The sequence below is a fragment of the Nannospalax galili genome, unplaced genomic scaffold (assembly GCF_000622305.1).
Source record: "Nannospalax galili isolate Female #2095 unplaced genomic scaffold, S.galili_v1.0 scaffold191, whole genome shotgun sequence".
In the NCBI taxonomy this organism is placed as follows: Eukaryota; Metazoa; Chordata; class Mammalia; order Rodentia; family Spalacidae; genus Nannospalax; species Nannospalax galili.
The window spans coordinates 6320341-6335792 of record NW_008331484.1 but is presented as its reverse complement, the minus strand read 5'-3'; the positions used below and the strand labels follow the sequence as shown (position 1 = coordinate 6335792).

Here is a 15452-nt window from a genome sequence, read left to right as displayed (position 1 = left end):
TCCAGAACTCTCTGAAGGGTTGGTTTTGTGGACATGAATTCCTTCAGCCTACTTATGTCATGGAAGATTTTTCTTTCCCCGTTGTCTATAGTAGACATTTTGGCTGGGTATAGTAATCTGGGTTGGCATCTGTAGTCATTTAAAACTGGGAATGCTTTGGATCAGGCTCTTCTGGCTTTCATAGTTTGCACTAAAAGTCAGCTGTAATCCTGATGGGTTTTCCTTTATAAGTGACATGTTGTTTCTCTTTTGCAGCTTTCAGAATTTTCTCTTTGTTCTGTACACTTAGTGTTTTTACTATGATGTGCCATGGAGAGTTTCTTTTCTGGTCCTGTCTGTTTGGTGTTCTATATGCTTCTTGTAATTGTATGGGCATGTCTTTAATTTTGGGAAATTTTCTTCCACGATTCTGCTAAAGATCTGGTCCATGCCATTATCTTGGGATTCTTCTCCTTCCTGTATGCCTATGATTCATAGGTTTGGTCTTTTTGTGGTGTCACACAATTCCTGCATATTCCATTCTTGTGTTTTCTTCAATTTTTCATAATCTTTGCTTCAGTGGTCTAGTTCGTCCACTTTATCTTCCAGCCTTCATACTCTGTTTTCCATTTCATTCATCCTATTGGTAAGGCTTTCTCCTGTCATTTCTAATTAGCTTACTGAGTGTTTCAATGTCCTTCATTTCAGCCTGAGTATTCTTCAATATTTCTAACACTTTTCTGAATTCATTCAGAAATTTATCCCCATTTTCCTTCAGTTCTTTGATTTCTTTGTTTGTGTGTTCTTTAAATTCACTGAATTCTTTTATCATGTTTGTAACTGTTCTTTTGAGTTCCATGTCCTGCATTATCTCTATGGGGTTCTCATTGTACTCCTCTAGAGGACTATTGGTATTTGGTGGGGATATGTTATTTTGGTTTTTCATGTTTTTTTTTTTTCTCTGTGATTTTGACATGTGAATTTCTTTTGTAGTTTATGATTCTTGTGTGACACTCAAGCCTTCACGTTTATGTCTGCTTCTCTTTGTGAACTTTATGCGCCTTTGTGGTTTACTTTTTGGGCATGAAAAGCGTGTTCATCTAAGCTTCCAGTTCTCTCTTTTGATTTTATATTGGAGTGGCCAGATTGCTTTTGTCTTAGGAATTCCCACAGAGGCACAAGTCAAATGAGGATCAGATGCTCTCAGGCTTTCTCCTAAGGTCTGGATCCCTCCAGGAAAGATTCTGGCCTCAGGAATTTGGGGGCTGGACTAGCCCTGGAACCGGTCAAAGGAAAGATGCTGGTCTCAGGCAGCTGGTGGCCATGCTACCCAGAGATGCAAAGGAAGATGGGGGTGGGACGAGGCCCCAAGGGCTCCTGGGGACTGCACTGAGGAGCTGGGTTGGTCTGGCTGCAAAGGACCAGGAAAAGGAAAGGTCAGCCCCATGTCCAGGAAAGATGCTGGTGGGTCATACAGACCCAGGGAAGCAGAGGGAGGAGAGAGTGGGGCCAGGCCCAGAGCGCCCCTGGGGACCCGAGAAGCAACTGAGTTGGTCTGGATACAAAGGATCATGAAGTAGTAGTGGTTCCCCAGGTGTCTGGGGCACCAAGACAAGGAATGGGACAGGACCCAGGCTAGGAGGAGAGACTGGTGGGGGGGAGATGGGAAAGTGAATGAGGCTGGAGGAGTCAAGGTGTGGAGGGTGCAACTGACTTACCCCAGAGAGAGAGGCTTGTGGGTTGGAGAGAAGCCTGTGGGTCGTGTAGGCCCAGGGAAGCAGAGGGGAGGGCAGGGCCAGGCCCAGAAGCAGTGCTCCTGGGGACCAGAGAAGGAACTGAGTTGCTCTGGGTGCAAAGGATCAGGAAGCAGTGGTGGTTCCTCAAGTGGACTGTAACTTTCTACTGGTCAGAAACATTTATCAACTCAATTCAGTACCACTTATTGTATGAATGACGTTCTCTAAATAATACAATGTGTTATCTGTTCATCAGGGACACAGTTCACTGAGTTTAAACATATTAATGAGTGTGCTTTACATACCTTTTCCTTCACCGGTTTTACGTCTAGTTCATCTACATTTCTTTCCAGTTGGCTTTCTAGTTTTTTAACTTTCTTTTGAAGTTCTTCAATTAAAGTTTGCTTATTATCTATCACAGGTTTGCTCTGAAAAAATTAAGATATGTTTACATTCTACAAATAATTGGAACATACTAAATATAGAAATTTTCTGAGACTATCGTCAATCATGCTTTCTAAAAGACACTCAATATCAGTAGATCATAGAAGCTACTACTGTGTTTTATAGTACGTTCCACTCTAGACAGTAAATACAACAGTGCTCACTAAAAGAACTAGCTAATCAAAAATCAGAAAGATAATTTTAGCAAATATTTTGGTGAAATGAGTGAAAATAACTGCCTATATATTATAGATCACACATAGCATCAGAATTAAATGTAAATTACCTGTAATCCGCTGGATAATCTTTTAATTTGCCTTTTCAGTTCAACATTCTCCTGATCAATTCCATCTTTCTCTCTAAGTATTTTATTATAGGCTTTTTGGTTTTTTTGCAGTTCATTATTTAAATCATTTACACTATCAGTTAGTGAATTTTCTTTGTTTTTACTTGTTTTAAGAGCTTCTTTCAATTTTAAAAGATTTTCATTTAAATCTTCAATTTGTGACTAATAAGAGATAAGTGATATTCATGAATATTCATCAAGTATTAAAGATAAAGCAATGAAAAACTGAAATTATACTATTAATACTTACTAGAAACAAAATTCCAATCTAAATTTTAAGTCTAGCACACAAGGAAAATATATGTTATGTAAGTTACACCTATTTTTTTTAGCTCACATCAAATTAAACAAGTTTACTTTGAGAACAACAATAAAAAGCAACATTCTAAAGCAAATCATCTTCAATAAAAACCCAGAAACAAAATTTTATCAAATACATGTTTCATTATGGCTGAATTAACTAAACAAACCAGTATCTTTCAACATGTACAGCGGTGTTTTAAAGGGTATGACGCATAAAATCAGCATAACAAAATATCAGAATTCAAATATGCTATAAATACAAGACATGAAAGGATAGCTTGAAAGCGTAGACAGTGCACATGAACTTCTAGGATTCTCATCTAGCCTGAACAAGCACAATGATAAATCTATTATTTGGCCTGTAATGGTTTATTCAATTAAATGTATTAAATGTTTTATTGAATCAATTATCATACTGATTATTACTGATATTAATAAAAAAGTATTATTACAGTGTAGTTAGAAAAAAGTCACAATGATCTTGGAAAAGATTTTGAAAATAAGGATTTAAAGGTGAAGAATTTCAAAGAGAAAGATACTAAAAAATATGTCAACAAAAGCCTGTTCCTTTTTATATAGTTATTAACTTTGCAGAATTTTTTTTATTATTACCTGTAACCATAATCGTGAAAAATACAGTAAGAGATTTTTTTTTTGAATTAACAAAAAACTACTTCTCAGGCAGTTTAATGGTATTAAGATATTAAAGAACATTTCTAATAAATCAAAAGTACATAAAATTTATAAAAAATAAAGAGTAGATTTTCCTTTTCACTAAAATATGCCATATGAAATTTTGTGTAAAGAAATTTGTAAAAAAAAAAAAAGAAAATTAGAAATTTGTGTCATGAAATATATGTTTTGGAAAAAAGTAAATCACCAAGCTTAATGGTCAAGTAAGATAAAATATGGTGGTAAAAAAAATTTAGTAAAAGAAAAGGCTTCAGCGTCTGGGAGCTCTATAGATAAAAAATCTTCATAATTATTAATGTATGATTTAAACACTACCTCAAGGGAAAAAAATAACTAAATATTTTACTCTTATTCAGAGTTAATAGGGATTAGGAAATAGTTCATTTGGTAAAGGGCCTGCTTTGTAAGCATGAAGACCTGAGTTTGATTCCCAGAAGCTATGTTTTAAAAAGTCAAGGGGCTGAAGAGATGGCTCAGCAGTTGCTAAGAACGCTTGCTACTCTTCCCAAGGACATAAGTTCGGTACCCAGCACCCATATTGAGCAACTTACAACTGCCTGTAGTTCTAATTCCAGGTGATCCAACATCCTTCCCTGGCCTCTGCAGGTACCCACATACATAAGGCATACATGCACACAGATACACACATACATATAAATAAAAGCAATAAATCTTTGGGGTTAAAGAGATGGCTCAGTGGCTAAGAGCCCTGACTGCTCTTGTAGAAGACCTGGGTTTGAGTCCCAGTACCCACATGGCAGCTAACAACAGTCCATAATCCAGTTCCAGGGGATCCAACACCCTTTTCTGATCTCAATGGGCATTGCACAATATGGGTGTGCTCACATATGTACAGGCAATACACTCATACATATAAAATAAACTTTTAGAAAGCAATAAATCTTGAAAACAAATGTTGGACAATTTAAGCTTATAATCCCAGAACTGGGGAGGCCGAGCCAGCCAGATCCCTTGAGTGTGCTGTTTAGTCAGCCTAGCCTAGTTCATGAGAATTGGTCATTGACAGAGTCTGTCTCAAGAAGAAAAAAAAGGTGGATAGCCCCTGAAAAATGATACTAGAAGTTGTCCTGTGACTTCCACATGCACTCACACACAGCTACATGCACACTCACCCTCCCCACAATCACCTGCACACCCACATGTACATATACACACAAAATTAGACAGAAAATTCTGTTAAAGCAAAAAGAATAAAACCAAATCTACATATCTATTTCAACTATCAATTTAAACATTAAAAAGAGTCTAGCTTTATTCATCATTGCCAAAACTTAGTGGCAAGTTTTCCCTCAGAAGATGAAGGCATAAATAGATGAATCTAGACAATGGAATATTATTCAGTGCTGGAAACAAATTACTAAGTGAAAAGGCCAATTTAAAATGGTTATGTATTGCAAGACTCCACTCTAGAAAAGGCAGAAATGGGAAAACAGTGGGGAAAAGAAAAAAATCAATGATTCCCCAGAAATGCTAGAGGTGGGGAATGAATAGGGAGAACACCAAAGTTTCATAGGGAAGTGAAAACACTCTAGGATTCTATGTAGATAGATGGCATTACGAATTTGTTTGAACCCACCGACTATACATCAAGAATAATCCTAATAGAAGTCTGAACTTCCTGTGACTCCGAATCTATGTAAGCTCACCAACTGCAACAAATGTGTCACACAGGTAAGGGATGCCAGTGATGCAAGAAGCAATGTATGTATGGAAGTAAGGGGCATCTTGGCAATCACTGTCTTCTCCACAATTTTGCTGTAAATATAAAATTACTCCAAATAGTAGCCTTAATCCTAGGGCTGGAGATTTAATTCAGTGACAGTGTCTACCTTGATGCTTAGCAATGTTGATAGTACTTTTTTTTTAATCTAAAGAAAATGTTTCTTAATTCTGTTTCTATGAGTAACTCACTGTTCTCGCCTTTCTGAATACCAAAGGTATGAGTCATATAAAGATATTCACTATTCGAATCTATGTGAGTCAACTCTAATGTATCAGTGATTTATTGTAAATTCCTGTAAGTTCTCTGGAACAATTAACAGATGTGCTGATGTTCACCTTTAGCTCTCTAGTATGTCGATCAACAAGCTGTTGAACATTGAGATTAGCCTCTTTCTGAGAAGTTACAGAAATAATACGTTCTTCAGCTGCTGCTGTCATTTCTTCTCGGAGTTCCAACAGTGCTCGACTAAGTGCCTAGAAATTATAACATACAGAAAGCTTTTGATGAAAACTGACATTTTATAAGGGAAAAATAAAATATAAAAAGCAAGCATTATTACTTTCTACTATTTTCCTAAAATTTCATGTGTTTAATCAATATAAATCATAAACAACTGAAAATTTTCGGATGTTTAGTAATTATACTCATTCTTCACAAATTGAGTCAAAGTTCAAAATCATTTTTTTCTTTTTTTAATTGAATTTTTATAATTCATTTTTTAAATTTGTTGAATTGTGTGTGTGTGTGTGTATCACACAGAACATCTCAAAACATCTTATTCAACTATACACCCACTTCCCAGAGAGCACCCTCCCATAGCCTCCCTCCCCCAAGTAGAACCCTTATACTCTGTTATCCCTGCTACTGTCACTGTGATGTCAGCACCCCAGCCAATCCCCACTACTTGTCCATCTGGTGAATCTAGTCAGCCTATGTAGAGGTCTTTGTTTTAGGAAGATCGGCTGTTCTTCATCTAGCAGCAATCAGTTGTCAATATTCCTTTAGATAAGATTGAGGTCTGCTGTTCATTTTCCCAGTAATATCCTGGATTACTGTCTGGGAGTCCCTTGAGCCACCCTGGACAACAACTCAAAAGAAGGTATCTCCTATCTGGCATGGATCTAACAGATATCTACCGAGCATTCCACCCAAGCACCAAAGGACATACTTTCTATTCAGCGCCCCATGGAACCTTCTCCAAAATCGACCATATACTGCGGCACAAAACAAACCTAAGAAACAAAATAGGCCTCAACAAATACAAAAAGATTGAAATATTTCCATGCATTCTATTATACCACAATGCAATAAAGCTTAAAATCAACACCGGAAGAAGTCCTAGTCACCACATGAACACATGGATACATGAACACATACTCCTGAATGATGAATGGGTCAAAAGAGAAATTAAGAAAGAAATAAAAGTATTACTGGAACTAAATGAAAAGAATTTTTGTGGATTTTATACAATACATCTTGATCATATTTAAATCCCCTTCCCTATCTGTACCCCCCAGAGTCTGCCCACAGAACTTCATGCATTTTGTCATATATGTTAGTGCCTACCAAGTCAAGTTTGTGTGCCTTGTCCCTTGGTGTGAGTTCATTCATTGGAATCTGTTCAGCCTATCTAGAGTCATTCCCTTAAAGAAAATCAACTCTCCCTCACCCAGCAGTGATCAGCTTCCAATAGTTCCTCACCAGAGTTGTGGCCTCCTGTCCCCACTTATATGCTTGTTTTTGTCTGATGGAGTTTGAATGGGTCTTGTGCATGCTGTCACTATTGCTATAAGTTTGTATGAGCAAGGTCCCAGGAGTCTGTAAGACCTGTTTCCTTATGGTACCATGCACCTCCTCCATGGCTCTTACAATCTTTCTGCCCCTCTTCTGCAATGGTCCCTGAGCCCAGGGTGGGTGAAGTGTAATATGAGTCCTATCCAGGGATCCACACTCTGCAGTGTCTTATTCTCTACACTTTGGCAGTTATGGCCTTTTGTGTTCATTGCCCTCTGTTGCAGCTGGAGGCTTCACTGATGAGAGTTGAAAGATGCGTTAGAATTCTCTCCACCCCTTGTTCACTACGTTCCATGGGGCTTAGATATAGAGGTTCCTAGCGCTGAACATCTCACAGACACTCTGTGTGTGTGTGACCAGTTTGGAACTCTATGATAGTCTCTGTCTGTTGCAAAAGAAGCTTCTTTGATGAGTGGTGACTGGCACACTTGTCCCTGAGGCCAAGTCAGGCACTCTCATGCAATCTCAAAGGGACAGGTACACAAGGAGAGATGATATGTGCAGGTCCCTCCTAATCAGCAGGGAAGCCTGAGGCCTGGAGCAGATGGTCCCAAAGCATGGGGATGCACGTGGTATGATTTTCAGAGTTCAAAATTTTGACCTTGAATTATGTCAAGGAATTTACATTATAAAAACTAAGTATATTCTATTTTTAAATTTCCAAGTTTAGGTATTAGAAATACATTATTCACTTAATAAATCCTTCCATGTGAAAATTATTAAATTAGGCAGTAGACAAGTAAGGTTACATCAAACGGTTAAAATATTTGCCCATAAATTTTACGTTAAGATGGGAAAATATAGCATCATCTAAATCATTTAAGTATGTCAAATCTGAGATTAAAAGAGGGGGAAAAACCTATTATGCCACACTAAATCTACTGACCAACCCACAAAATTACTGTGACCCTCTTCTTTAATTTTTCTCTCTCTTTACCATCATATCTCCCTGTTAATCCCCTAAACTGTTCAAAATTGTGTCAGTATCTTAAAATTATAATGGGAAATGTGAAAATAAACATTGCTAAGATTTTCATTTCTGTTGGGCATGATAGCACACACTTTTAATCAGAGTTCTCGGGAGGAGGCAGAGGAAGGCAAGGCTCTGTGAGATCAAGGCCTGCCTGGTCTACATAGGGAATTCCTGGCCAGCTGGGCTACAAGGAGACCGTCTCAAAATTACAAGAAACACACGCACACACCACCACTACCACCACCACCACCAACAACAACAACAACAACAAAATATTTCCTTTCCTTTCATATACTCTATAAATCATATATAAAGATAAATTGAGTTATATCTGCATTTAAAAATAGTACTTACTAAGCCCTCTAAGAATTATGAAAAAAAAACTATTCCTTTTAACAGCATGAGATAAATCTCATTCTTTTTATTATAATAGAGCTATGCTACTATCTCTAACAAATCTACAAATTTTCAGCACTTTTTCTAAACATTGGCAGTTATCTACTACTCACCTTTTGTTGCTTCTCTTTCAGTGCTAACTGGCTCTTCAACCGGTCTACCAGATTTCTTATTGTAGTTGTTGGAGCTCTCGAATTTGCCTCTTTCTGAGCCTGAAGTTCAGACTTTAAACTCTGGGACTCCCTTTGTGCTTGAGCCAGGAGACACCTTAAATCCTCCACTTCTGCTTTCACTTTTTTTACTTCATCTGCATGACTTTCTTGGAGCCTTTTATAAATAAGCATATGTTATTTAACACACTGGATGCTACAATTAATACCTTGATTTGAAAAAAAAAAACTTTATACAAAGCAGTTACCAACAATTATTTTATGTAGTAAAAGAACTATATATGCAAGTTAGCTCAAAAGACAATTATTTTCCACACATAAGAATTAGAACCAAAAACTTATGTAATTTTAAGTAGGGTGTGGTGGGTCATGTTAAAGCTGGAAGATGACTTTGAGTTTGAGGACAGCTCATATTAGTCATTTCTAGGCCAGCCTGGGCTACAGAGAGAGACTTTTCTAAAAAAAAAAAAAAAACAAACGAATGAAGAAAGAAAGAAAACAATTATAAACAGCACCATTTAATAATATAAAACATGACATAAGATTACTATACAAAAAATGAATTGTCCTATATAATTAAAAGAATGAGAGAAACATAAAACCATACCATATGCTATAGCTAATTCTCTTCAAGAAAAAAAAATGGCAAGTATCTGTGAATACTTACATAGTCACAGATATGTAATAAATTTGTCAGAGGTATCTTGGGCCTGTGAGTAAACTTTCATGGGTCTACTAGAGCATCAGAAGCAGAATAGAATTGTAAGTAAGGCAACATTCTTATTTTCTTCAGATCCAAACTATGACCCAGAAAGAGTTCTACACTGACTGGAAACTGAATAACCACAAACTTATTTTAGGTTTAAAATCTATGTTGTAGAGGATAGAGAGATGGCTTAGCAATTAAGACCACTGGCTGCTCTTGCAGAGGACCCAGGTTCAGTTACCAGCACCCACATGGCAGCTAACAACTGTTCATAATGCCAGTTCCAGGGGATCCAACATCCTCTTCTGACCTCTGCAGGTATCGCACATCTATACTTATAGGCAATATACTCATACACATAAAAATAAGTAAAAAAAAAAATCCATTTTCTAAAGAGTTGGCTGAATAATGGTTACAATCGCTAATATATAGAATGATTTGAACATCTGTCATTGTAGTTTCTAAAAAGCAAATGACTTTTCTTATTTAGCAAACATTTGCTGAACCTCTATCTGGTACCACATAATCTCAGGTGTGTGAACAAAAAGTCTTTATTTCTACATGATTTTACAATTTTCAGTTTACTTTTGTAGATATCCACTCTGAAGAAACCCAAGAAAATACTGCCAATTTCAATTATAGTAGGAAGTGGTTAAAAAGAAGATTCTAGAGAAGAAAATAAATTTTCTTTTCAGTCAGACTGACTAGATTCAAACTGATTTTCCCACTTCCACCCAGTCATGCTTCTGAGCTTTCCTAAGGTCTTGTTTCTATTATACAGCGTGTCCGATGCATTCCTGAGGATAAAATGAGGTAATACACATAAGGGTCTTAGGAAGTGGCTGACACAGCAAATACACTTATCTTCATTATTACAGCAAAATACCATCTACTTATTTTAAAAATACATTTCTAAGACTTACCGTAATTTGATATTTTCAAATTCTTTGACTTTTAACTCAGTGATTTCTTTTTGTCTCTCTAAATCTTTTGATACTTTCTTGAGTTTGATCAAAAGTGAGGACAGAGAGTCATCTTGTTCTGCCACTGTCTGTTCCATCTCAGCCAGACGAATAAAATGTTTGTTGGTAGGTACTGGGACAGGAGATTGTTTTATTAAATCCTATGAAATATGAATGTATTAGCCATGGGCAAATAGAACTGATGCCATTACTTACTCCATAATTTTAATTTGGCTTCTCAAATGACTGGAAAAAAAAGGATTAAAGAAGGTAGGATCTAGAGACAGAGCTCGTGCCACTTCCAGTGCTTAGTATCTAGATGCAGTGGAGGATTATGTTAATAAGGTAAGGCTCAAAGATCCTAATGTTGCATGTTAAGAGAAGAAAGGTCATTTCACATATATAGAAAAGAATGATCAAAAGAGGTAAGTATGAGGTTAATTTAGATGGAAAACAGATATAGATAAATTCATAATGAATAGAATTTGAAAAGATTAGAGTCAGATCATAGGAGGCTTTTTTTTCCTTTCCATGACAAAGGAATATGAACATGAGTTTTGAGAGTAATGAGAAATTACAGAAGGATTTGGATTTAAGAAAAAGAACAATGAAAGCTGGTTTTTACAAGATTACTTTGGCAACAAAAAGGTAAGGTGAATTCTGTGAGACATGAAGAGAGGTAAAATTTAAAATACATAGTATCAAAAAATCAATAAATAACAGAACAAAGCTCTCAGAATCTTACCTGAGCTGTCTGTTTGAATTTATTGAGCGAACTATCAGCCTGTAGTTCTAATTTATGATGAAGAACATGAAGGTCTTCTTCATGTTTCTTAACAATTTCTCTTTGCTCCTATTGTATAGAAAATTGAATATTATGGTTAAAAATGATTCACTTGTAAAGATCCTAAATTATCTTTAATCTTCTAAAACCTCAACATAGGAAAGGCATAATCCCTGCACATGTATGTATTTAGACCATTTTACATTTCTGTATGCATGTAAGAAAAAACTCATGTTTATTCTTAATATTAGAATAACATGCATCCATCACCTTTAACTTGCTTCTACAAATATTTTTAAATGATAGCACTCCCACAGTTCAGGCAAATTAAAATTCCACTGATTATCACTATATCAGCTTTCATTTTTAACTTATTGCTTCTATCCTTTCTCATAAACTCAGATGATATTTTCTAAATCATGCAGATTCACCGTAACAGACAATCCTGGTTTGGTTAGTCCACAAGAGAAAGATACACACACATAAATCGCCAGTTTTACTGAGCAATCAGTATTCTAATACTGTGAAAGCAAGAGTTCCTAAATAGAGTTATCTGCAAGAATAAATGAACGACCAGCGTAGAACAAAATATTTGGCATCTGACCGATAAACATGGTAAATGAAATCGTATGACAAAATATGATAACAAACCTCTCTCGCTTTTTCTAGAAGATGCTGGTATTTCTTCAAAATGTCTTCCTTTTGATTTAACCTTGCTTGCATGTCTGAGATAGTCTGATGGGCAATTTTCATCATATGTTGAGATTTGGTATCCATTTCATTTCTGCCTAGCTCAGCTATAAGTTTTTCTCGTTCTGCAGTGGCAGGTAATCGAAGCCGCAGTTCATTGATTACTTTGTCTCTTGACAGAATATTTTGCTCTGCCAACCGTAAAGCAGATTCTTTTTCTTTTAGCTTCTATGGTAAAAGTACAATAAATTATATATTCCTTTAACATGTTTCATATGAAGTTGAGTTAGACTACTAATAAGCAGAAAAGCAGTTTCTCTTTTCTTCACACATTTATAATAGCCATCTGACAATACTACATTGATTATATTTTTATGTGACAACACAGTTATTTATTTGCATGTCTCATTTACGTCTAAGAATATCACATGTTAAAAACTTCACCGTTAGGTTGAAAATGAAATTTAATTAATTAATTTTATTTAGATCTTGAAGTCTGGAACTACAACTGAGTGGTGGTACTACATTTAGAAAGAAAACGTAATAAATTATTCCTTTTATTTCAGACCACTAGCACTAAGACTAATCTCCATAGAAATTAGCCAAGAAAAGAGCTAGGATTTCAGTGGCCAAGGTCTATGAATCATTGTTTTATAATATGTAGTTTATAATACCAAAGTAGAAAAAAGTTATTGGTTTTTACTTGGTTTAAGACAGATAATTTACAACTAGTAAATCTGTAACAATTTACACAAGCCAAAAATCTTACACTTAAGTGTCCTGAATTGATTTAAAGGGCATAATTTTATACAAGAAATTATTTTAAAATGTATTTAGAATTTTTTTTTTTTTTTTGGTCTTTTTGAGACAGGGTGTCTCTGTAGCCCCAGCTGTCCTGGAACTCACTCTGTAGACCAGGCTGGTCTTGAACTCACAGAGGTCCACCCGCCTCTGCCTCCCAAGTGCTGGGATTAAAGGTGTGCACCACCACGCCCAGCATGGGAAACTAAAATAAAAATAATATTCATCTTACATTATTTTATGAATACTTTAAATAAACTGATTTGACTACCTGTTAATCAAATTTGTTATTTAAGTAACTTCCAGTTTATTTTCACATATAACCAGTCATAAAGGATATAAAAACCAATTCACAGGGTATAGAATATACTTTGTAAAACAAATGATAAAAAGAAAGGAGAATGAGAGCAGCATATAAGGGATGGTAATAGATTGTTCATCAAGCTATAATTAAATGCCTTTTGCCTGCTTAGGCCCCAGAGTAACATAGTCAATGCATGGTGAATTCAAAGTAGCTATATTGGTTGTTCATTTTCAGCTACTAGAAATAGTATAGAATAGAAAAGGGGAGAGCGTAGCAACAGATTCATCATTTTATACTTTATTACCATTAGTAAATATTATTTAGAAAATTCCAGAAACACACCCAATAATACACAAATGAAAATGCAAATTCTGCTAATTACCTCTTGTAGTGATTTGCAAGTTGTTTGTGTTTTTAGAATTGTTCGAACATTCTCCTTAATTTTTCTTAGAGCAATCTCAAGTTGATTTGGAAGGGGCAAACTGGGATCTGGCACTGATCCTGTAGCCTCTTCAAACTATTAAGAAATAAGATGTTTTAAGAAGAGCAATGTAGTTCTGAAAAAACAATATTGTTTTCAAATGTATGACAAAACATAGATTAAACTTCACTTATATTTAAGCCCAGGAACTTAGTGGCAATTCACATAAATCAGATACCTTACAGCTAAAAATATATCTGATTCAGACACTTTTCTGTCTCTTAAAGTTAGGCCATGCTACTGTGTAGCAAAAAGATTAGCCATTTATACCTTTTGAGCTGCACTTAGTATTTCATTTTGCTGATGGTCAAACATGTCTAGCTGACGTTCCAGTTCAACTTCTCTTTGATCCCAAGCCATTTGTCTTTCTTCATGAAACTGAAAAAAGGCAATTTCTGTTAGGCACATACAGAGTGAAACTGAGCATATTAGCAGCATAGATATTTCCTTGCTTAATCTTCATAGTAACTCTTTGGCCTCCCTACTATCATTCTCATTTTATGGAAAAAAAACACTTGCTTAAGATCACAGAAGTAGCAGGGTAGGAAGTCAGAATTTCAATACCATCATATATCCATTCTTCCATCCAAACATATCTAATGACATACCTTTGTCAAGCACTATTCAGGGCACTGCAAGCACAGCAATAAACAAAAACTAAGCCCTTGTCACCTAGGAACTTACATTCCAGGAAAGGAGAAACAAGCAATAGCAAACAAATGTATAAGATGTCAGAGGATAACAAACAGTATTTCGAAAATGAAAATAAGAAATCCCTGTGTAGGGTCTCTTGACGGTAGGACTGAATTACTATTCAATATTACCTGTGAGGGTTCATAGTTAATAAAGACATGTGCATGAAGATCTTAAAGCAGTGAAAGTATAAACATAAGTACCCAGAATGCAAAAAAGTCAAAGCAGACAGAACAAAATCTCAGGAAGCATAGTTTTTAGGAATATCATCTGGCTCCAAACATCAAATTTTTCTAGTCCAGCCTGTGTTCTAAACCATTAGTGACACTGAACAGAAACTTGATTGCAGAAATAAATAAGCAATACCAAAATAACTAAGTAAATTTGTACTTTCAGAGTTTAAACACAGGAAAGATTATTTAGTTATGCATTAATAACAGCATTATGCAATTACAGTAATAGTCAAGCATGCAATGCTCCCATATTTAAAATCTTAACCTAAAGCACAGAAATAAACAGAAGATGAAACCTTGTTCTGCTGAACAATTTCTTCTTCCAGACTGCTGATTGTATGCTCATACTCAGATATGATATTATTCAAATATTTGATTTCTTCTTTATCCTTGACTAGCTCTCTATTTAGTTTAAGTTCTTGAAGACGGAGTTCTTCTATCTTCGTATGCCAATTGATTACCTAAGATTTGTAAATTATATGTAGGTATAAATGCTATGTAACTGATCATTTTATTTTAATTAAAACCGACAAACTATAATACAACAGGATACAAAATATTACCCCTTAGCCAAGACATATGTCAAAGTTATTTAGGATTTCTAGACTTTCCTAAAATTATAACAAATATTACAATAAAATATTCTTCAAAACACATTCAAATGGATAAAGTTATTATATTTGCTTTCAGTTTTTCATTTACTATCATTTATTGAGTACTTACTGTAACCATGGTACCAAAACATTGATACTACTTTCAAAAACAGAAATTCTACCTGAGTCTTTTGTAATGTAGCCACCAGTTAGTTATGCAGGCTCCAGTGGATAAACTCATATCCATACACATTCAAGTAGCCAGTTGGTCACAAAGTGAAAACAAAAACAAAACAAAAAAGATACAAAAGTGGGACAGGGACTTGGTGGGAAGAAGTGAGTGGGGGGCTTGTGGTGAGGAAGGAAGACACAAACATGGAAAGATAAGTATGAACAGAATCTATTACACACATGTATGATACTGTCACAGAATAAATTATTAAAAAAATTTTTCCCAGAAATGAAATTTTAAAAAAAAAGAAATTCTAAATATGTCTAGCATAGAAAATAAAATTTTGCTGCAAGATAATTATTTTCCATTTAATTCTTCCTAAATGAGGGTATAAATTAATCACTAAAAAATAAATGTGGGACTCTATAAAATGTGTAACTGTACACAACAAATAT

At 35.3% G+C, this 15452-nt stretch overlaps 1 protein-coding gene across 1 annotated transcript in view; it reads right to left on the bottom strand.

Annotated features, from left to right (window-relative positions):
• Cep290 (centrosomal protein 290) overlaps nt 1-15452 on the bottom strand; it is a 106805-nt gene that overhangs the window by 30092 nt on the left and 61261 nt on the right. Inside the window, exons 31-40 of the mRNA XM_029558973.1 lie at nt 14529-14693; nt 13577-13684; nt 13208-13342; nt 11682-11948; nt 10992-11099; nt 10208-10407; nt 8522-8735; nt 5581-5718; nt 2446-2667; nt 2021-2143 (exon numbers count right to left, since the gene is read on the bottom strand). Coding sequence (XP_029414833.1) covers nt 2021-2143; nt 2446-2667; nt 5581-5718; nt 8522-8735; nt 10208-10407; nt 10992-11099; nt 11682-11948; nt 13208-13342; nt 13577-13684; nt 14529-14693 — 1680 coding nt within the window. The remainder of the gene's footprint in view (nt 1-2020; nt 2144-2445; nt 2668-5580; nt 5719-8521; nt 8736-10207; nt 10408-10991; nt 11100-11681; nt 11949-13207; nt 13343-13576; nt 13685-14528; nt 14694-15452) is intronic.